This window comes from Phacochoerus africanus, chromosome 15 (assembly GCF_016906955.1).
Source record: "Phacochoerus africanus isolate WHEZ1 chromosome 15, ROS_Pafr_v1, whole genome shotgun sequence".
Lineage (NCBI taxonomy): Eukaryota > Metazoa > Chordata > Mammalia > Artiodactyla > Suidae > Phacochoerus > Phacochoerus africanus.
This window is the reverse complement of record NC_062558.1, coordinates 74,594,445-74,615,811: the sequence shown is the minus strand read 5'-3', so window position 1 is coordinate 74,615,811 and position 21,367 is coordinate 74,594,445. Positions and strand designations below refer to the sequence as shown.

The following is a 21,367-nucleotide window of genomic DNA, read 5'->3' as shown; positions in this document are numbered from 1 at the left end:
CTGCATAAACATACCAGCAACAAACTATAAAAACTGAGCTTCCATGCATAGACAATGCTGTTGTGATAAAACTGACAAAAACAATAAGAGGTATGTTAGAAAGCGCAGCAAGTACTCCCCTGCTCCAGTTCTTAGTTCAGAACCTCCCTCACATTTTAATTTCTTCACAGCATTAAATTTCAAAGTGAAATGCCTAGGCATTTATTTGTTCACCTTCTGGCTTTCTTAGTCCTGAAATATGGATTCTACAGAGGAGGGCCTTGGTCTTGTTCACCACTATATCTCCAGCACCCAGAATGGTACCCGACACCGTGCCCACTAATACGTGCTGAGTTAAGTGAACCTGAGTGAGAGAGGGACACACACTCACACACTCAGAACAAACAACTTTCATCTCTGAGCCTCAAAATCTGCTTCAAGAAATTGAAAGGTGGGAGTTACCGTCGTGGCGCAGTGGTTAACAAACCCGACTAGGAACCATGAGGTTGCGGGTTCGGTCCCTGCCCTTGCTCAGTGGGTTAACGATCCGGCGTTGCCGTGAGCTGTAGTGTAGGTTGCAGACGCGGCTCGGATCCCAAGTTGCTGTGGCTCTGGTGTAGGCCGGTGGCTACAGCTCTAATTCGACCCCTAGCCTGGGAACCTCCATATGCCACGGGAGGCAAAAAAATAAATAAAAATTTAAAAAAATATAAAAAATAAAAAAAATTAAAAATAAAAAATAAATTGAAAGGTGATTATACCATTTCTAAGCACCTTCCAAGTCTGTTATATAAATTTAATGGGTTCTGGAACCCCAGCACTGATTTATCTCAAAATCTGCAACTGAAGGAGAAAAGTATGATGAATAAGGGCAGAAAAAACACAGAGAATGATAAGGGGAACAGCTCGTCTCCTTTGGACTCAGTCCATCCTTTGTAACTTCCCTCTCCTCTGCCCTTTATTCTGTTAGGACTAAAGCAGAGTTAACGTTAAAGCTTAATATGATTTGGGATCAAATAAAAACCCTCATTTCCTTCATTCTCTTGCTCCACCCCCAGTTATTACTTCCACTTCCCCACAGGAAATGAACCTGAAAACACAAAGTTCTGGGAGGGTCAGCACAGTGGTCTGAGTGGATTTCAGTCAAAGGCTAGAGATAATTCCCACCTTTTCTGGACTGGCCAGGAAATGGGAAAAGGAACCGAATGTCAGCAGTGAAAGAAAGCTTGAAGACAAGCTGAGGGGCAGGGCGGGAAATGAGAGAAGGTGAAGCCATCAAGCATGGAGCCTGCAGTGGGGCCTGCCCGGTTTACCTTCATCTGTGATAAAGAACCCAAGATAAGGGAAGAATACAGAGGTGGGTGAGGGCAGAGAGGATCCAGCAAAGGGAACACACTAGGCTACTTGCTCTTTGACATGGATAGAGAATGGCTCTGCTATCTAAGCTGGGATCAGCATGGCCTGTGCCTGTTTTTGTAAAGAACATTTCACTGGAACACGGCCAGGCTCATCCCTCCACAAGGGCAAAGGTGAGGAGTTGTGACAGACACGGTATGGCCTGCAACACCTAAAATGGTTCATATCTAGCCCTTCACAGAAAAAGTTTGCCAACCCTGATCTAAACCATGTAAGCACTCAGCCCTGGATGAGCGTCCAAATCCAGCCCAGCCAAATATTGCTCCAAAGCTTCATGTCACTTCTATCCGGTTTTCTCCTTTCAAAGTCTTCCTTAACAGTCATCTCCTTTCTCCTTTGGTCAAATGTGCTGGCAAAAGGGTGAGGTCAGGCTTCCAACTCTTGGCACTTCTGACCTTTTGAGTGGAATAATTCTCCGCGGTAGGGGCTGACCTGTGCACTGGAGGATGCTTAGCGCATCCCTGGCCCCTGTCCACTAGATGCTGGTTAGCACCCACCTCCAACTGTGAGGTCCAAAAATGTTTCTAAATGTTGTCAAATGTTTCTTGGAGGTGGGTGACAAAAACCACCATCCCCCTTGAAAATCCCAGATTTCGGTAAATATAAAGAAAGAGGTATGATGATGGCGGAGGTGGGGACAGCTGAGGAGAAAGGTCTGCACTGACTCTACTTACCTTGCGACCAATAATAGGCATCTTCCTGATGAGCTTAACACATCTCTTTTTAAACCTCGACCATAAACCTGAAAGAAACAAATGGTTCTATTATCCAAAAACATTTCTGTGGCTATGACCTGATAGTCATAATGTGTGGACTCTTCAACCTGTCCTCCACAATCTCACTTGTCTTCAGATTGCAAAAGTACTTTCCTTCCTTTAAAAAAAAATCTAAAAAAGAAAAAAACTTTTAATTTTTGAATAAGTTAATATGGCTCAAACATGGTTCAAGAGTAAAAAAATAACCACACATACACACACATTCTCATCTGTCCCCCAAACCCTCATCCTACCCCCAGGTAAACACTACTATTAGTTTCCTGATACCCTTCTCGAAGTTCTTCATACACATATAAGCAAGAATAAAGATATATTCTTACCGGTCTCTTTTACACAAAGGGCAGCACACTCTGACACGGTACTAGACCTTGTTTCTATACTTAGGCATATTCTTTGTTTAAACATCAGTTCTTCCTCACTCATTTTTATAGCTGTAGAGTATTCCATTAGAGAGGTATACCCTAATTTACTGAACCTGCCCCTTCCTGCTGGAAGCTTAGGTTGTTTCTAATGTTTGCTATTACATATCATGCAGAAATAAGCAGCCTTATAACATATACCATACTGCATACATGAGAGTATACCTACAGGATAAATTCCCAGAAACAGAACTGCTGGGTCAAATATAATGCAGAGCTCCTAACCTGCCCAAGGTTTCCAGGCACCTAACATTTCTTTTCCTTCCCTCAACACAAATGACCAACCTGTGTGTTGTTTTTCAGGATCTATGCTCCAGTCTCTCATTCAACCCATATCCCAGCAACATTTTCTGGACCTAAAAAGGCTTTCAACTTCATGGACACCAGTCAGATTCCATTCTTTTGGGCAGTACATAGAATATGGAATTCTGATCCTGTCAATTACCATAATTACAGATACATGGCATCTACACAGATGGTTACACCTTTCAACAAATTCATATTTAACATATCTCACCTGACCCTGACAAGATGGTGAGGTTGGCAGCAGAAGGTTCTATCTACTATCCAAAAGCATTAATAACCTGCTCGGATCAGTACTGGGGCAAGGACTTCACTGAAGGCTTTGTTGTTCTAGTCCTAGACTCCTAAGACTCTGCACTGCTTCAAATGCAGAACAGGAATTCTCAGCCTAAATCCTAAGAAATCTAGACCGAGGGCTGATGCAGGGATACCAAGGCATAAACTGAATGAACTTCACTGCTTTCCTAGGAGACCCGAGTATTCCAATTTCCCTTGCCAGGAGGAGCGTTCAACAACCACAGAATGTGTCTCCACCTTTTTCAAGTATTTACTACATGATGCCTTGCATGTCTACTAGTTGTTTGTGCTTAGGCTGTATGTACCCCAAGTGCCTAGCACTGAGGTCAACACTCTATACAGGTCTGGGACAAAACCAGGTAACTAAGACACAGACTGACTGAGAAGACAAAGGGATTACACTGTAAATCAACTATACCCCCAATAAAACTAAGAACAACAACAACAAAAAAGACAATAACGACAAAGGGATTGAAACCACTGCTGGTAGTTACTTTTTTGTTTGAATTTGGAGTATTTCTTTTTGGTTCTATGTTGTACACATTGTAATACATACCTGAGATCTTATCATATGTACAATATTATATCTTTTCACTTATGGTATTTTTTACATTATTAAAAAATTCTTTCTGGAGTTCCTGCTGCAGCATAGCGGGTTAAGACTCTGACTGCTGGAGTTCCCATTGTGGCTCAGTGGGTTAAGGACCCAACATTGTCTTAGGATGTGGGTTCGATCCCTGGTCTTGCTCAGTGGGTTAATGAGATTCGGTGCTGCCACACGCCATTAAAAAGGGGGGAAAATCTTCCTAAATGTGTTTTTGTTTTTTTTTTTTGCCACACACACTGCATATGGAAGTTCCCAGGCCAGGGATTGAATCTAAGACACAGCTGTCACCTATGCCACAACCGCAGCAACACTGGATCCTTAACCCACTGCACAACAGTGAAAACTTCCGAAATGTATTTTTAGATTTTACTTTAACAGTCCAAATGAGTATAACTTAGGGTTGGCTATTTTAACTGCCTGTTATTTGATTATTTCTAACAATGTTAAAGCTGTAATGATTCAGAACCACTTCCTTATTAATAGCTGAAGTAATTAATTAAAGGTCTAATTAAAAGAGGTCTAGAAATCAGGAAGCTCAGTCAGGTGTCCAAAAGTACATTTGTGGAAGAGAAAAGAATACACTAATTTTGTGAAAGATGTGAGATAAAATGGTGTAGGGTAAAGAAAAAAGCAGAGAATACAGGATTAGAGATGGAGAAACTAAAAAAATAATGTGCTCATGTCCTAAAAAGAATATCTCACAAGTAAAAGTCCTCAGAGGTACAGAAAAAGTACCTAGAATGTTTTACAATAATCAAGTAGGAAATGCCAGGTAAGAATAACAATGCACAGCTTTTTGCAGTTTGCAAATTCCTTTCACACCAATGGAGCCACTGGATCTTCCTTCCCATCAGCCTGTGACTAAGTAAGGCAGGTATTATTACATCCATTTTACAGTGAGGAAACAGGCTAAGAGGCTTAAAGGTGTCGCCCGAGGTGCCATGGCTAGAAAGCTCCTTACCACAGAACTCTGATTTCTGTTGATGACCTATGGACAATCCCACAGACAGCATCAACATTGGTTCGTAAGGACAGGATGAGAGCTGATAATCACAGAGCAGAATTAAGGAAAAGATAATACCTTAGAGGGCTGCTAACCCTGCCCACTCCCATCCCCACCCCCTGCCAGGTCCAGGTCTTATCTACCCTTCCAGGTCTTATCTACCTGTGTCCATCCCCCTCGGAAGGGTATCCAGAGTTTGAAGATCAGCAAAATTATCACTAGTCCAGACTTTAGACCCTAGGGCACTCCACTCAAAGTAACTCAATGTTCTTTCAGCAATACACAGAGTATGTCTATGTGCGCAAGGGACTGAAAAACCCATCAAAATTATCTCTAATCTCTGAAGAGAAGACATTTCTCTCTGTGTCTAAAATTCAAGTTGGGGAGTTCTCGTCGTGGCACAGCAAAAATGAGTCTGACTAGGAACCATGAGGTTTCGGGTTCGATCCCTGGCCTCGCTCAGTGAATTAAGGATCTGGCATTGCTGTGAGCTGTGGTGTAGGTCGCAGACATGGCTCGGATCTGGCGTGGCTGTGGCTGTGGTAGAGGCCGGCAGCTGTAGCTCCGATTAGACCCCTAGCCTAGGAACCTCCATATGCTGTGGGTGCAGCCCTAAAAAGACAAAAATAAATAAATAAAATAAGTTGGAAGTTACAAAACAAAAAGTGGGCTGGGTATGTAAATGTATTAAGTTATATGAAATTGCCAATATTGAACAATCTTTGACCTATGAACAAACTACATTTTATACGGTTCAACATGAATCTGATTGAGAAAGAGATTTATATATATAAACAGTGGTTACCTCTAGGTAACAAGATTTTAATTTTGTTCTAATAGCTTATCTATACTGCCAAACTTTATACAATGAACATGAACTGCTTTTATAAGAAAAAATGTTATTCATAACATTCCCAATAGCTAGGAGTTCAGCGCACAAAGATTTCAATGGTACATACCACTCACACTGCTACTATTAATTCTTTCATGCAATGCTCAGAGGCCAGTACATTCTTTTTTGAACACTAAAGGCAGGTAGGTAAGTGCCAAGACCTAAGACAGCTGTGCTTCTACTACTACCAGTCAGATATAATGCACACAGGCACCATGGGTTGCCCAACTGAAAGGTGAAGTAGATCCCAAAAGCTAATACTAGCCATGAGTTTCTGTCGTGGCTCAGTGGAAATGAATCTGATTGGCATCCATGAGGACGCAGGTTTGATCCCTGGCCTCGCTCAGTGGGTTAAGGATCCAGCGTTGCTGTGAGCTGTGGTACAGGTTGAAGACGCAGCTCAGATTGGGCGTTGCTGTGTCTGAGGTATAGGCTGGCGGCTACAGCTCCAATTAGACCCCTAGCCTGGGAACCTCCATATGCCGCAGGTGTGGCCCTAGAACAGACAAAAAAAAAAAAAGGAAAATTATATAGAATGGTGGCTGTCAGGAGCTGGGGAGACAGAGAAATGAGGGTTAGTGTTCAGCGGGTACAAAGTTCACAATAAGGAGAAAGTTGTAGAGATGGATGGTAGTGATGGTTACACAATGTGAATGTACTTAATGTCACCAAACTGTCCATTTAAAAATGGGAAAACTGGCAAACTTTTATCACAATAAAAAAAAAGAAAGAAAAGTACATTTATTGCTACTCTTTAGAGGCCCCTGGAATAGGACAGAATGGTGGGAAGCACTGAATCAAATGCTCCCCAGCAGAAGGATAAGGGTTGTGTCCATTTCCAAACCATGGAACAAAGAAGCAGGTTAGTCTGTCTAATTTGTCAAGAGTTTATGAAAAAAATCTTGCAATGACTGGAAGCAGAAACTGAGGACAGGGGTGGTTTTTTCTTTTTTTTTTTAAGCTGAAATGAACTAAAATTCAGACAGGGCAGTCATGTCTCATTTCCACTTTAATTAAGAGCAACGTTTACTCCACCATAACTTGGCAATGTTACTAGAACAGCTGGATAGCTGTCTGCATGTAAATAGAGTAAACAGAATCTGGCCTCTAAGTTGACTTTCCTGGGGGAAGAGGAAGAAAACAGAAAAAAAAAATTAAAGAGCCCCTTCAGGAGTTTCTGTTGTGGCCCAGCGGTAATGAACCCACACGAGGACACAGGTTTGATCCCTGGCCTCGCTCAGTGGGTTACGGATCGGCATTGCTGTGGCTGTGGCGTAGGCCAGCAGCCACAGCTCCGACTAACCCCTAGCCTAGGAACTTCCATATGCTGAGGGTGCAGCAATAAAAAGCAAAAAGCAAAAACAAAAATGGAGCCCCTTTAAACAGGTGTTATCAGGGAAACAAATGGTTATGGAAATTTTATTAATTTTATTTATTATTTATAACCATGAGAAATTTTCATTTATTACTTTGAAAACACTTTTTAAAAAACTGAAGTAGGAGTTCCCACCATGGCGCAGCAGAAACGAATCCGACTAGGAACCATGAGGTTGTGGGTTTGATCCCTGGCCTCGCTCAGTGGGTTAAGGATCCGGCGTTGCCGTAAGCTGTGGTGTAGGTCACAGACACAGCTCGGATCTGGCGTGGCTGTGGCTGTGGCTGTGGCCAGCAGCTGTAGCTCCGATTAGACTCCTAGCCTGGGAACCTCCATATGCCATAGGCGCAGCCCTCAAAAGACAAAAAGACCAAAAAAAAAAGAAAAAAAAGAAGAATAGTTGACATATAACGTTGTGTTAGTTTCTGGTGCAGAGCACAGTGATTTAATTATACAGTGGTGTTTGCAGAGGGTGTGGGAAGGGTGTTAGGGATGATTTATGAACTGATCGCTAATAGACTTCTCATCTTACACACTCCCTGAGACATGGCCTCCTCTTTCCATGTCAATCTGGCTCCCCTAGTCACTACCCAGGGGGTTCAAAGTGCATGCTCCCCTGACAGCACAGGTTCAATTCCAAGAGGACAGGGACTCTGTGTTACTGTGTGGACATCCCTAGCACACAGCAGATATGCCAATGGTCACTACATTGAGTGCTGTTCTAATTGCTCAGAATCTTTATTGAAAGGATGGCCTAAAATAGAAGCAAGAAATTCGTGCTTAGGGATCTACAGGTGACACAATTATGTTCTAGGCAAGAAACTGAAAGTGAAGAAGGTTTAAGCCACAGCCTGACACATCTGTGGATCCTTAAATGACTAATTTTTTAGGGATTTTTATGTAAACTGCAAATCCAGAAAAATCAACATAAACAGTTAATTACACAAGTGTCCTGCTTTCCATCAAGACAAATTTTAAAAATCCAAACCAAACCAACCTGGAACTTCCCATGTGGTGCAGCCAGTTAAAAATTCAGCTCGTCTCTGGCCTGGGAACTTACACGTGCCACAGGCGCAGCCAAAAAAAAAAAACCCAACCAACCGACCAGGAAATCAGTCCAATCATGAATGTTCCAAAGCTAACAATAACCACTATGCCTTTATAGAGGGGACCATATACTTACTCTCTGGCTGGAAGACAAACTTATACACCCAGACTATCAGCAGGGTCCACGCGACACTCCATGCAATGAGCTGCCAGGGCTCATACTTGGTGCAATGCCCATTTACATAATTCTTGGCCTTTGTGGAATACACCTCCAAAATCTCGAAGTAGGGCTCAAAGGCCTTCTAGAAATACAAAAGGAAAAAGAAATAGTCAGAAAGAGAAAGGAAATCTATTCTTAGTTTGTTCTTCAGCTTTTATTTTTCAAGGGCAAGGCTATTCATGATCTGGCCCTACTCCAGCAATAATCTTATCATCCTCTGAAGTCTGCAAAGCTTCTGCTCTGGGAACTCCAGTGTACATTGTCCCTTACCAATCATGTGGACTCTGACAAAGTTTGTGATCTTCTATCTGTAAAATTAAAGGTTAAGCCAGACCATCATTTCAGCTCTGAAGCTTCTATATGGCTGCAGTATTCACTGTCCCACTCTCTCAACTCAAAAGTAATCCTCTCAGTATAAATGTCGTTCTCCACTTTATTTGAATCTTTCTCATCCTCTAACCCAAAAGTCAACAGGCTGTTTCTGTAAGAGGCCAAAGAGTAAATATTTTAGTGTTGGAAGCCAGTCTCTGTCACAGTGACTCAACTCTGCTGTTGTAGCACAAACGCGGTCATAAAACAGTGGGTAAACAAATAAAAGGAGTAATATTTAATTAGAGATGCTAAAAATTTGAATCACGTAATTTCATATATCACAACATCTTCTTCTTATAATCACACTTCAAAATTAAAATAGCATTCTTAGGTCATGGTCTATACAAAAACAGGCAGCAGGCCAGATTTAGTCCACAGCCTGCTCTGAGGTCCTATTTGACTTAAGAACTCTTAAAGCCGGGAACCGTATCTTATTATTATGTGCATCCCTCACAACACCTGGAGCAAAGAAGAAAAAATCCTCTTGTCTGAAAATTACCAGAATACCCGACTCATGAGAATTAACCACCTCCATCATCCTTCTAAGTATCCATGTGTGCCTCTGTCCAGAGCTTGTCACAATGTGCTCTGCAGTCTACTCACTTGCTCCTCATCTCCCTGACAACATGGTTAGATGCCCAAAGACTGACCAGATCCCAGTCCTACTCACAAGCCCCCAGAGTGGCCTGTACAAAATAAGGTCGTCTTTGGTTTGCCATGCAGTCACTTACGCAACATTTATGAAGCATCTCCAGCATTTAAGGCATTGAGCTGGAGGAGCATTAACGTCAATATCTTAAGTTCTTGCCCTTACTGAGCTTACAATCCAGTGGGAGGGGTCTGCACACACCCTTGCAGACACAGAGGGACACACATGTATATAAATGAGTAATTAGAACTCGTCAGGACAAACACCATAAAAGGATGGAAGTGAAGTGCTAAGAGAGACCACTAAGGAAGGCCTATCTAACTCAGCCTGAGGGGAGGTGGGGAAATTATGACAGACGATAAAAATTGAAGCTGGTTGAAAGGGTAAAAGGATGATCAAAAAAAATTCTCTGGGCAGAAAAGTCAACAGAAAAACGAAGTCACACCAGGAAGAGAGACTAGTAGCTGCAAACGCATAAAAAGAGTCGGAACAGCAAAACGTTCTGTGTAGTAAGAGCACAGGCTAGATGAGGGCAGATACCGTATCTATCTCATCCAAAGCTAAATCCTCAGCATATACAGAGTGCCTGGCAAACAATCTGTACTGAACAAAAGGCTGACAGTGATAAAGTAAATGATGAACAGATAAACTTACAAGAGTGCTGAGGCTGGGAGAAGTACACTAAGTCTAGATTTTAAATGGTCTGGGGGAAAAAAAAACATGGAGATGGAAGCATAAATTGATAGGCACTTTTTGTAAAGTGATTTATTTCTATCTCAACTTTTTTTTTTCTTGTCTTTTTTGGTCTTTTAGGGCCATGCCCATGGCATATTGAGATTCCCAGGCTAGGGGTCCAATCAGAGCTATAGCTGCCAGCCTACACCACAGCCAAAGCAACACCAGATCCAAGTTGCATCTGTGACCTACACCACAACTCATGGCACTATGGGATCCTTAACCCATTGAGCAAGGCCAGGGATTGAACCCACGTCCTCGTGGATGCTTGTTGGGTTCATTAACCACTGAGCCACGATGTGAACTCCCCTATGTCATAACTTTTTAAGTGTATCTTCATTTTGACCCAGAAATTCCATTTTTTGGTTGCACTTACGTATAAAAAGACATGTTCAAGGATATTCACTTCAGTAATTCTTTGTAACAGCAAAAGAAAATATAAAAAATGTAAATGTCCACTCATAAAGGAATGGTTAACAAACAATAATATACATATTTTATGTACCCATACTATGCAACATTAAAAACAAGACAGATTTAATGAATTATATAGAAAAATTTCCAGAACACAAAGTTAAAAAAAAAAAAGCAAATTGCAGAATGACAATAAAAAAAGACATGGTTTATTAATCAAGAGTAATTTTTTGTTAAAGATAACTCATAGGAGAGGAAAAGAAAGAGGACAAAGATTAGAGACAAAAACTTTAAGGACTGTTGAAATAATCCAGGGGAGAAATAAACTGGATTTAACCTTAAGCAGTATGGTATCAGGGGCCAAAAAGTAGTATGGATTTGAAAAACATTTTTGGAGGCGGCAAAGAGGGTTTTGATAACTTATGAGAGATAGAAAGCATGGAGTGGGGAGAACACAGAACAAATTTTCAAGTTCAGGTTTGAGAGACTGGGAAAGTGGTGACAGCATTAACCATAGTAGACTACGAGGAGAAGGGAAGCGGAAGATGGTAGAGGAGATTTTGAGAAAAAGATAATGATACTGGTTTGCATTATGTTCCCGTTGGATGCAAGATTCTAACAGGAGCATGAAAGCTTAGGAGGAGGACAGGTGCTTACCTAATGTTTGTTGAAAACATTTATAACCTTAGCAACTAGGCTGCAACATAAGGTAATTAGCATTAAGCAAGTACCGTGTTCCCAGAGGGCTATCCATGGAAACACAGCCTGCCTGCAATCCCTTCACAGTTCCTGGAGGCCATTCCCTAGAGCCCACTGTTGCTATCAACAACCTCAAAGCTGCACAGCAGTGGTCGTGCTGGTCAAAACCTAGGAAAGACCAAAGGAGTCTACCATCGTCAAAGGTGTGTCATAACTTCCATCATTATAAAGGATCTTCTAGTGTTAAAAGCTGTCATCAAACCAAATGGTTAAAGAGCGTATATGAATGGGATGATGGAAGAACATCATCATTTAGATCAGCTTTTCCCCTGGTAATTCCAGTTCCTAATTCACTAAGAAAACAGAAGTTACCAATGTCAAAAGATGACTGTAGATATTATCACCTCTTTGCCGCAGCACTGACTGAACAAAAATGTTAACTGGTATGAGGGAAAGAGCAAAGAATGAGCAAATGTAAACTACTCCCATTTTTAAAAAAGTCTATTAAAATATGAAAGCATTCCTTGCTAACATGTGTATAATTATATTCTGCAAAGTAAATTTTCTTTGTAATTAGTACAAGAAAATAACGAGAATCTTGAATTCAAATACACACACACACACACACACACACACACACGTATCTCCTTAAGAGAAGATAAACAGAAACACCTCTTTTGGAGATATATTTCTTTTTCTTTTTTGCCATGCCCGAGGCATGCAGAAGTTCCCAGGCCAGGGATTGAACCCACACCACAGCAGCGACAACACCAGACCTTTATCCTGCAAGGCCACAAGGAAACTCCAGGGAGATATATTTTGTACTCTCTTACAGGATGCTACTGTATTTGGATGGGTCCTAGCAAGCTTTCTGAGTAGGAAACCAGTTGGTCACAGAAACTACATCTCCTGGCCTCACTCCCAGGTCCTCCTAGGTTACCACAGACCATCTAGGCTGTCTCCAATGAGGAAGCACCGCACAACACCCGCAGTGCAGGTTATTAGTAGGGCCCTGGGGGGTAATGCACGCTCTTCCTTGGAAAAGAGGGTGCGGCAGTGCCTTGGGGCCTTGTAAACAGTGCCAACCCCAGTCTGGGTTCTGATGCAATAGTCCAGCCCTGGGGAAGCTTACCATCTAAGTGCTGAAGAGAACTTTAGAAATCAAGCCCACGTTTGATATTTATAGAGGCCCGGAAGCAGGACGGAACGGCATGCCTAAGTGCATGCAGGCAGACGGGCTTGCCTCAGATTGGACACTGGGAACCTGAGCCTCCTGGCAGTATTCAGCACTCTTTCGATTCATTCTCAGTTCACGGACAGATGATCACTACACACACTGCAATCCTGCGCCATCCCAAGAGTTTTCTCTTCACAACTTAGGTTCCTGGCAGAATACACCCTGGATATATGGTAACATCCAACAAACAAACTAAAATTGCATAGCTAGGTCCTGACTACAGATGAACATCTAGATAGAGATGGCACAAGAACTTATCATAATTACCATTGCCTGCCACATCTTTTCTGCTTACAGAAATACATTTTTGTCTATATACACTACAAATATATTTATAATTACAGTATCTGGGCTTCTGTTTATTTCAACTGAATCTACACCTTGTGTCTCTGGAACTATAAGAACTATGAACGGTCATCTATGAAGGCCACTGGCTTATGATGCAACTCCAGGCAAATTACTTCACCCATCTGTGCCCCCGTTTCTTTATCTAGAAGTGACACAGGATAGTCACAAAATAAACAGTGTCTGTGGACATGTGTATCAGTATATATGGATGTTCATCCCCAACCCTTGCCTGACAGAAGTTTTGGTAAAACTTCCACAAGTAAAGCATTCTTTCCTTCGCACCTTGTTATAAAACTGGAAATGTATTTCTCTAGAGGAAAAAGCAAAATACCATGCTCAATGAATGTATATAAAATGATAGCAGAAAATACCTTAAATCTTTTAAAAGTCTAATTTTAAAAGATAAACTTCTGGATGAAGACTTAAAATAGTAACAACTTCAAGATGCTATATGGTCAAATAAGGATGAATAAACGAAGCAGCCTTTCTCTTTTTATTCACCTCGTTTCCAATCTAAAGATTTAGCTTTTAGCTGATGCCTAAAAGACATTAAAATAGTACTCAATAATAATATTAGACAAAAGACAGCTGCTAGACTTTATGGGAGTTTGGCAGCCTACCATTCTCACATTGATCTCTTTCACCCCCCAAATCACTGCAAGGGAGCAAGACATTTTCGTGAACCTGACATGACAGTAGCAGTCTAAAAACTCTGTAAACTTGGTCTTTTCTAGACCATTGACTTCCAAACATTTCCAATACGGTCTCACAGAAATGCATTTTACAACACAAACTAGTCCACATAGCAACAGAAAGATATATAACTGCTAGGGGCTACTTGGGGGCTCATTGTTAACAATGGCTCTTTCTGCTGACCCATGAGATGGACCACCTTGCTCAGGCGACATCCTGACTTCACTGATGGAGCAGACTTTCTCAAGACCACGAGACCCTTCCCCCCTCACCGTGGGAAACCACACACCTCCAGCTTTCTCAGGATTATGAGACCACCCTACCAGAAGACATCTTCGATTTTCTGATGACTACGTGACCACCAGAGATCAGCTACAGGTGAAAGATAAATTAAACTCCCCCGGCTTCAGGGAATCCAATTTCCCATCCTCGGGGTATAAGAAGGCCCCACAAGAAGGGGTGGGGGCGGGGCTGGCTCTTCTCAAGGGTGGTCACCCTCTCCCTTTCCCCTCTAACAAATTTTCTTCTCTTTGCCTGAACACGCGGCTCGTTCTATTTCTCTCCATGCTCGCCTTACAATAACCAAAACAAATGTTTCCAAACTAATACCTAACACCTTATTGCTTGAGATGCAGTTGCATCTCTTTCACTATTTCTTCCTTCTTTTTTCAAATGCTTGACCCACTAAATTGATTCTGCATCCCTCTAAATGGGTCATGACCTTGAGGTTTAAAACCAGGATCTCAGGGTGATTTCACTCCTAGCTTCCTTAAATTTAGAATGCAGCGAAGGGATTTAACACTACGGGTTTTTTTCCACTCAACACAATCTCGATGTTTTTTATACTTAAGATTTATTCTCTTAACATTTTTGTGAGGCCAGGATTACGATGTGATGAAGCAACTAAGTCTAAGAGATTCAGAATTCTTCCATCGCAGTTATTTTCCTACCAGTACAACCCCACAGCTCTTCCCAATGATATTAAACTCTTTTCAGTCCCTAAATCACTTCAAGAGAACAAGATCTCCTTTCCTTGAGAACTAGTACTGTACTTAACCAACTGCCAATTAGGCAGTGATTACTTTTTTCCTATTAAATTCCTTGGTTATCAAATTATACCAGAAGAAACATCCCAAAAATGAGTAACACTGAAAGGAGACACTTTCAGACCCATACGGGATGGTGTACCTTTCCTTGGAGCTAATACAAATAATAACAATCCTTTCTCCATTACTGAATAGGGGTGAACCAATGGAATACATCAAAATCATCCAGGAGCTTTTTTCAGAACACCCCACCCACAGGTTCTGAGTACAGAGCGGAGCCTAGCAGTGCATGTATTTTGGAATCTCCCCCAGGTGATCGTGACAGACAACCTTTTCTCTCACATGCCCCCTTCTCTCCCCATGCCCTTCTTCTACAAAAGAATTACCCAATAATTGAGACGGGGGTAAAAAGACATCCACCAAGCTTTCCTGGAAGTGTTAAAGGCAGGGCCCAGCCACACCCATCCACAAGAGCAACTTGCTGCTCATGGCCAGTATTTATTCTTTGTCCAAATACTAGTGAAAATCAAAACTTTCCACCTGCCAATGCTACAGAAAAAAAAGAATTTGTTTTTCCTCTTTCTTCCACTTCCTCACCCCTAATACGACTGCACAGAACAACTCAATAGTTTTTCCAGAAAAAAACAGAAATCTGAGCTTTAAAGCAGGAATGAGGAGTTCCCGTTGTGGCTCAGTGGTAACAAACCCCACTAGTATCCATGAGGACACAGGTTCGATCCCTGGCCCCACTCAGTGAATTAAGGATCTGGCATTGCCACGAGCTGTGGTTTAGATCCCAGATGAGGCTCAGATCTGGCATTGCTGTGGCTGTGGTGTAGGCTGGCAGCTGCAGCTCCAATTCGACCTCTAGCCTGGGAACTTCCATATGCCATAGGTGTGGTCCTTAAAAGTAAAAAAAAAAAAAAAAAAAAAAAAGGCAGGAATGAGCTGCTGAGTCAAAGAAAAACCTGTTTTACCCAGTTCACTCACTGCCTGTCTTCAGATCACATAGTACTCTAAAGATTGAGACTCAGACAGGGAGTGATTTTTTTAAGTGCAATATCCAAACCAATTAAATCTTTTTTTTTCTTTTTTTTTATTGTTAAGGGAGTGAAGCTAAAATATAGAAGAAAGGAGTTCCCATCATGGTGCAGTGGTTAATGAATCCGACTAGGAGCCATGAGGTTGCGGATTCGGTCCCTGCCCTTGCTCAGTGGGTTAAGGATCCAGCGTTGCCGTGAGCTGTGGTGTAGGTTGCAGGCGCGGCTTGGATCCAGTGTTGCTATGGCTCTGGCATAGGCCGGCAGCTACAGCTCCGATTCGACCCCTAGCCTGGGAACCTCCATATGCCGCGGGTGCGGCCCAATAAATAGCAAAAAGACAAAAAAATAAAAATAATAAAAATAAAAAAATAAAATAAAATATAGAAGAAAGTCAAAGAGTTAAGCATTTATTCTCACTCTACCACTGCCCTGAAAACAGAAGAAAAAAAAATTAACTGAATCTGATTCCCTCTCATATTACAATGTAATATCAAACAAAGGAAACAGGTAAGAAAATACTATTGTCTTTAGAGCCTTAAAAGGCATTAAAGTTTATCAGCAAAAATAGATCACAACCCCAAAGGCAAATCTCCTTTGGGTCATTAAAGAGGTAGGAATTGAGCAATAAACCAAACAGCCATTCTAGCCAACCAGTGGTGACTGTGATACAGAAACGTTTGAAGGGACTGAGTCATCATTTCTTAGGAGGCAAAGAGCAAACCAGATACTTCCCCCAAAATTCCAAAATATGTAACTCAAGAGCTTCAGTCTGAGTTTATCTCAAAAAGTTTAACTGTCCAAAATTTCCCTTAGAGCCCTGCCTCAAGGTTCACAAGTCTAACTGCTCCACACTTAACACTGGAGTATTTGGGCAAAGCACCTCACCATCCCTGAGACCCGATCTTGGCCCCAGAAAGGAGACGGCCCGGCAATGTTCTCAAGTCATTAGATGTGCACTCACAGAACATCCAAGCTCCTGAACTCATAGAAGCCGACAGCCTCCCAAACTGACACATGGTCCCTGAGAAGTTTTTCTTTTTTCACTTGTTGTCAGGACCAGGCAGCAAGTGAAGATGGATGCTGATTCTTTCAACTAATCACTCTGAACACCTCTCTTCTGCAAATACATCAAGAAAGGCACTTTGGGGAGCGTAAACTAGCAGAGAAGACTGAAATGCACAAAACTAAGTTCAACAAGCAGAGGAACAGGCTGAGGGATGAAGAGGTAGGGGCAATTATGGGTTTTCTTGGGGAATACATTCTCAGCCTAAGGGAAGTCGGGAAGACGGGGCACAAGTACCCTGCAAACTTGAACATGCAACGCTGCCAAATTTGCTGTGAACACCCAAAATCCGTTACATTTAGTAAATGGCTTAATGTGCACATGCACAGAAGTTACCTTTCAAAGTACAAAGGATATTTTCATTATTCTCTGAAGACTGGAAGGGAGAACTCCTTGGATAACAAACAAGGTCTAGTGGAAATAATCCTACATTCTTCCCACAGAAAGGAGAAGTCTTGACTTCCCTGAGCATACCACAGCTGGGGAAGACGTCTCCAGGCTTCTCCCTTCCTGGTCTGACTTTACTAACAGGATTATCTATTTACTTTTTTGGCTGAGTTAAGACAGCTAGATTTTCCAAATTACAACCAGTTATAGAAATCACTTTCCCTCAACAGTCATGCTGCTATTAGAGATGAGAAATACTGAATACATGCCCAAAAGTGTAACCTAAGTAAGCTGCGAGGGCTACTTCTCTGAAGATAACATGTAATCTTGTTCAAAAGAATAAACCAGAGACCTCTGGCACTTACTGAACTGAACCTCTATGCAACTGGACTTTGCTCATCTCCAAAAAATAGATGCCATTGTTAAAATTCAACAAAAACTTTACAAAAAAAGAGATAACACCATTTACTTACAGGGTTGTTGTGACTATTAAATGCAGTAAGGCAGTAAGCAAATGACTGTAGATAATAAACACAGCTAAGTATCTGATGAATTTGAAATCTCTGATGATAAACATTTGCCTTTCCCTTTCAGTAAGCAGCAAGGAAAAGTAACCTTTGCAATGGCCCAAGCAAAGTCACAAAGGTGGAGCTGCAAGAGGCTTGAAGTGGTTTGATTCCCATGCCTGTGCTGTATTTTCTTACAGATGATGGTAATAAATGCATGTTAATAGTGTGCCGCTCCTCAGTTTTGTAAGATGGATGTTAGGTCAACTCTTAGCCTTCATTCAGCAACCTAATCCATTCAAGAGAGTTCCCGCTGTGGCTCAGCAGTAATGAACCCGACTAGTATCCATGAGGACGTGGGTTCAATCCCTGGCCTTGCTCAGTGAATAAAAGATCTGGTGGTGCCGTGAGCTGTGGTATAGGTTGCAGACATGGCTCAGATCCAGTGTTGCTGCAGCTGTGGTGTAGGCCAGCAGCTGCAGCTCTGATTCGACCACTAGCCTGGGAATTTCCGTATGCCACGGGTGGGGCTCTAAAAAAGCCAAAAAATAAAAAAAAGTTCTAATTCATTCAGAAGGTCAAAAGTGTCCCCTTACCTACCTACAAAACAGGATTAAACCAATTACCTACTTATGTTTACAGATAGTAAACCTGATTTCAGTCATCCATGACAGAATGTTGATGACTACTATAGTCATGACTCAAGGGAAAGCATCTGAAATCTTAAGCTTATCAAAAAGGGCTGGATAATGTAATGCTAGGCTTTTCCTCCACAGCTGTGATACAGCTCAACAAGGAGCAGGTCCACCATGGCCCATCCTAGACTCCTTCCCATTAGAATTTGAAACAGAATTATTGATTTGCCTCAACTATCTCAAAGACTCAGCACTGTTAAGACTAAAACCCAAGACAGGATTAATGGATTCCTTTCTAGACCCATCTGCCAAAATGCATTTCAAAGGAGTGAACTCAAATGCCTCTCAGGAAAAGCCTCCCCAAAAGAAGGTCTTCCCATTACCAAGCACAACAACAACTACTCAGGTTCCCCAGAGCTCCAGAGGATTATGATTTCAACCTTGGAATTAACTGCTACAAATGGTGTTTTACAAATCTAAACTGTGCCCTTAATACTCAAATCTAAACTCCAGGGTTTTCTTTATATATAACCTTTGGTGTTTTACAAATCTAAACTGTGCCCTTTTAATACTCAAAAAGAACCAAGGTTGCTTTGTTTCCATTGAATGTTTATTAATAGTTCTAGACTAGATAAACAAGAATTCAGAGAAAAGGACGGGCATTTCACATTTTAAAACAAAGTACCTACGCTACTTTCAAGTAAAGAGTTCTCAAAGCTCTTCCCCTGCTAGTGTGCAGGTAACAAAAATTTAAGACTTGTGATTCAAAGCTAAATCCAAAGGTTATATATAAAGAAAACCCTGGAGTTCCTGTTGTGGCGCAACAGAAAGGAATCCGACTAGGAACCATGAGGTTGTGGGTTCGATCCCTGGCCTTGCTCAGTGGGTTAAGGATCCGGTGCTGCCATGAGCTGTGGTGTGGGTCACAGATGCGGCTCAGATCTGGTGTTGCTGTGGCTGTGGTTCTGATCATGTAGGAGAAAATGTCCTGATAAAAATGCAAAAAGGAGAGACCCCGGCCATGATGACTAAGCAAAACCCGCCAACTACCCCTAACCACACCTCCCCCACACATCTGCTTCTGTAAACTTGCCAATTCTCACTCTGGTCCGCCAAGCACGGACCCGGAAGAACTAGCCCATAAAAGCCTTGTGAAACCCCTCTTCGAGGCTCAGACTCCAGAGAGCCATCTCCTCTGAGCCCTCCAGCGTAATAAGCCTGAGTTCTCCAACTCTCCAAGTGCTCACTTGGTTTCTCAATGGGTAAAAGAGCTGATACACTGCAGCCACAGAGCTGCTGGAGCTGGTACACTACAGCCACAGGGCTATCGCCAGAGCTGATGCGCTGCGGCACAAGGCTGCTGGGCAGCTGCCATAACAACTGGTAGCTACGGTTCCGACAGGACCCCTAGCCTGGGAACCTCCATATGCCACCGGTGTGGCCCTAAAAAGACAAAAACAAAAAAACAAACAAGCAAATATTAAAAAAGAAAAGAAAACCCCATGGGAGTATAAACTGGTACAATCACTTTAGAAACCCATTTGGCAGTATACCTCATAACCCAACAATTAAACAATTCTATCCAAAAGACATATTCAAGAACATAGCAGTATAATTCATAACAGCGGAAAATTAGAAATGTAAATGTTCATCAACTATAGAATAAACTGATATTTTATACACTAAAACTACACAACAATAATTTTAGAAACCACTGTTACATAGGACCATGGCTGAAACTCACAGACACAATATTCAGCAACTAAGACATTCACAAAAGAAAACAGACTGTATGTTTCCATTTATATAAAGTTCAAGAATCCAGCAAAACCACCTATAATGAGAAGAATGACAACTTTTAGTGGGTATCAACTGGGAGGGATATGTGGAAATTGTGGGATGCTGGACATTTTTCACATCTTGATCTGGGCAGAGAGTACGTGTATCTACATGAAAATACTCACTGGCCTGTATAATTAAGAATCATGTCCTTCAAAAAAAAATAATAATAACCCTGGAGTTGCCGTTGTGGCGCAGTGGAAACAAATCCAACTAGGAACCATGAGGTTGCGGGTTCAATCCCTGGCCTTGCTCAGTGGGTTAATGATCCGGCGTTGCCGTGAGCTGTGGTGTAGGTCGCAGACGTGGCTCGGATCCTGTGTTGCTGTGGCTCTGGCACAGGCCAGAGGCTACAGCTCCAATTTGACCCCTTGCCTGGGAACCTCCATATGCCATGGGTGCAGCCCTAAAAAGACAAAAAAAAAAAAAAAAGAATTGTGTCCTTTACTACATGTTATACCTCAAAAAAGAAAAACTCCACACTTTTTTTTATTAATTCAAAAGTGATTTATTCACTTCATGAGATAGCAGAACACATGAATAAGTTTGTCAAGCTGTGTAGGAACAAGAACTCTCACGTACTATTGTTAGGAGTATAAAGTGTATCAACCTCTTTTAAAAAGTTTGGCATTATCTAGTGATGTTAAGGATGTGCTTCCTTTACAATCTACCAATTCCACTCCTAGGAATAAATCCCAGAAAAACTCTTATACTTGTGATCATTTGTCATATATAAGAAAGTTCATAGCAGTAACATTCAAAAAAGCCCCAAGCTGGAAACTGCCCAAATATATCTATCATCAGTGGAATAGATAAATAAATTGTGGTAATCACATTGTGACAATGAATGAACTAAACTACATGCAACAACATGGATGAATCTCACAGAAGCTGAGCAATATAGGAAAATCACCAATATTACATATCCATTTGTACCAAGTTGAAAAACAAACAGAACTAAAATCAGGGATGCACAGATTAGCTGGTAACACAGTGTTTTTTTTTTCCTTAAATAGCAAGGGAATAATTATTCCAAAAGTCAAGGTAGTAGTTATCCCTTGAGGAAATGGGAAGGAGATGTAACCAGGGTAGGGCACATAAAACTAGGGGTAAATATTCTGTTTCTTAACCTGGGTGGTAAATATATTTCTTTATCATTATTCTTTAAAATGAGGATATAGGCTTTATACACTCTTCTTAATACCTGAAGAATTCAGGCAAGCTCTTCTCCTTCCCCTTCCTCTTCCTACTGAATGAAATGCAATCCTGGGAGCTCAAGCTCAAAACAGCCATCCTGGACCTGAAGGGGGATGCACTAGGAACAGTGGAACCTTCTCAAAGACCTAGGAATCGCTGCATCAGCCACC

At 41.7% G+C, this 21,367-nt stretch overlaps 1 protein-coding gene and 1 long non-coding RNA gene across 5 annotated transcripts in view; one reads left to right on the top strand and one right to left on the bottom strand.

The window, feature by feature from the left end:
* Positions 1 to 21,367, bottom strand: part of SGPL1 (sphingosine-1-phosphate lyase 1) — a 59,405-nt gene that overhangs the window by 29,857 nt on the left and 8,181 nt on the right. For all 4 annotated transcript variants that reach the window (XM_047762547.1, XM_047762548.1, XM_047762546.1 and 1 more), the window contains exons 3-4: positions 8,251 to 8,416; positions 2,070 to 2,137 (exon numbers count right to left, since the gene is read on the bottom strand). In XM_047762547.1, the coding sequence (XP_047618503.1) occupies positions 2,070 to 2,137; positions 8,251 to 8,416 (234 nt within the window). The remainder of the gene's footprint in view (positions 1 to 2,069; positions 2,138 to 8,250; positions 8,417 to 21,367) is intronic.
* LOC125116890 (uncharacterized) lies at positions 13,275 to 17,738 on the top strand. Its single transcript, XR_007132445.1, has 3 exons — positions 13,275 to 13,859; positions 16,625 to 16,795; positions 17,615 to 17,738. It is a non-coding gene; the product is annotated as an uncharacterized LOC125116890 (long non-coding RNA).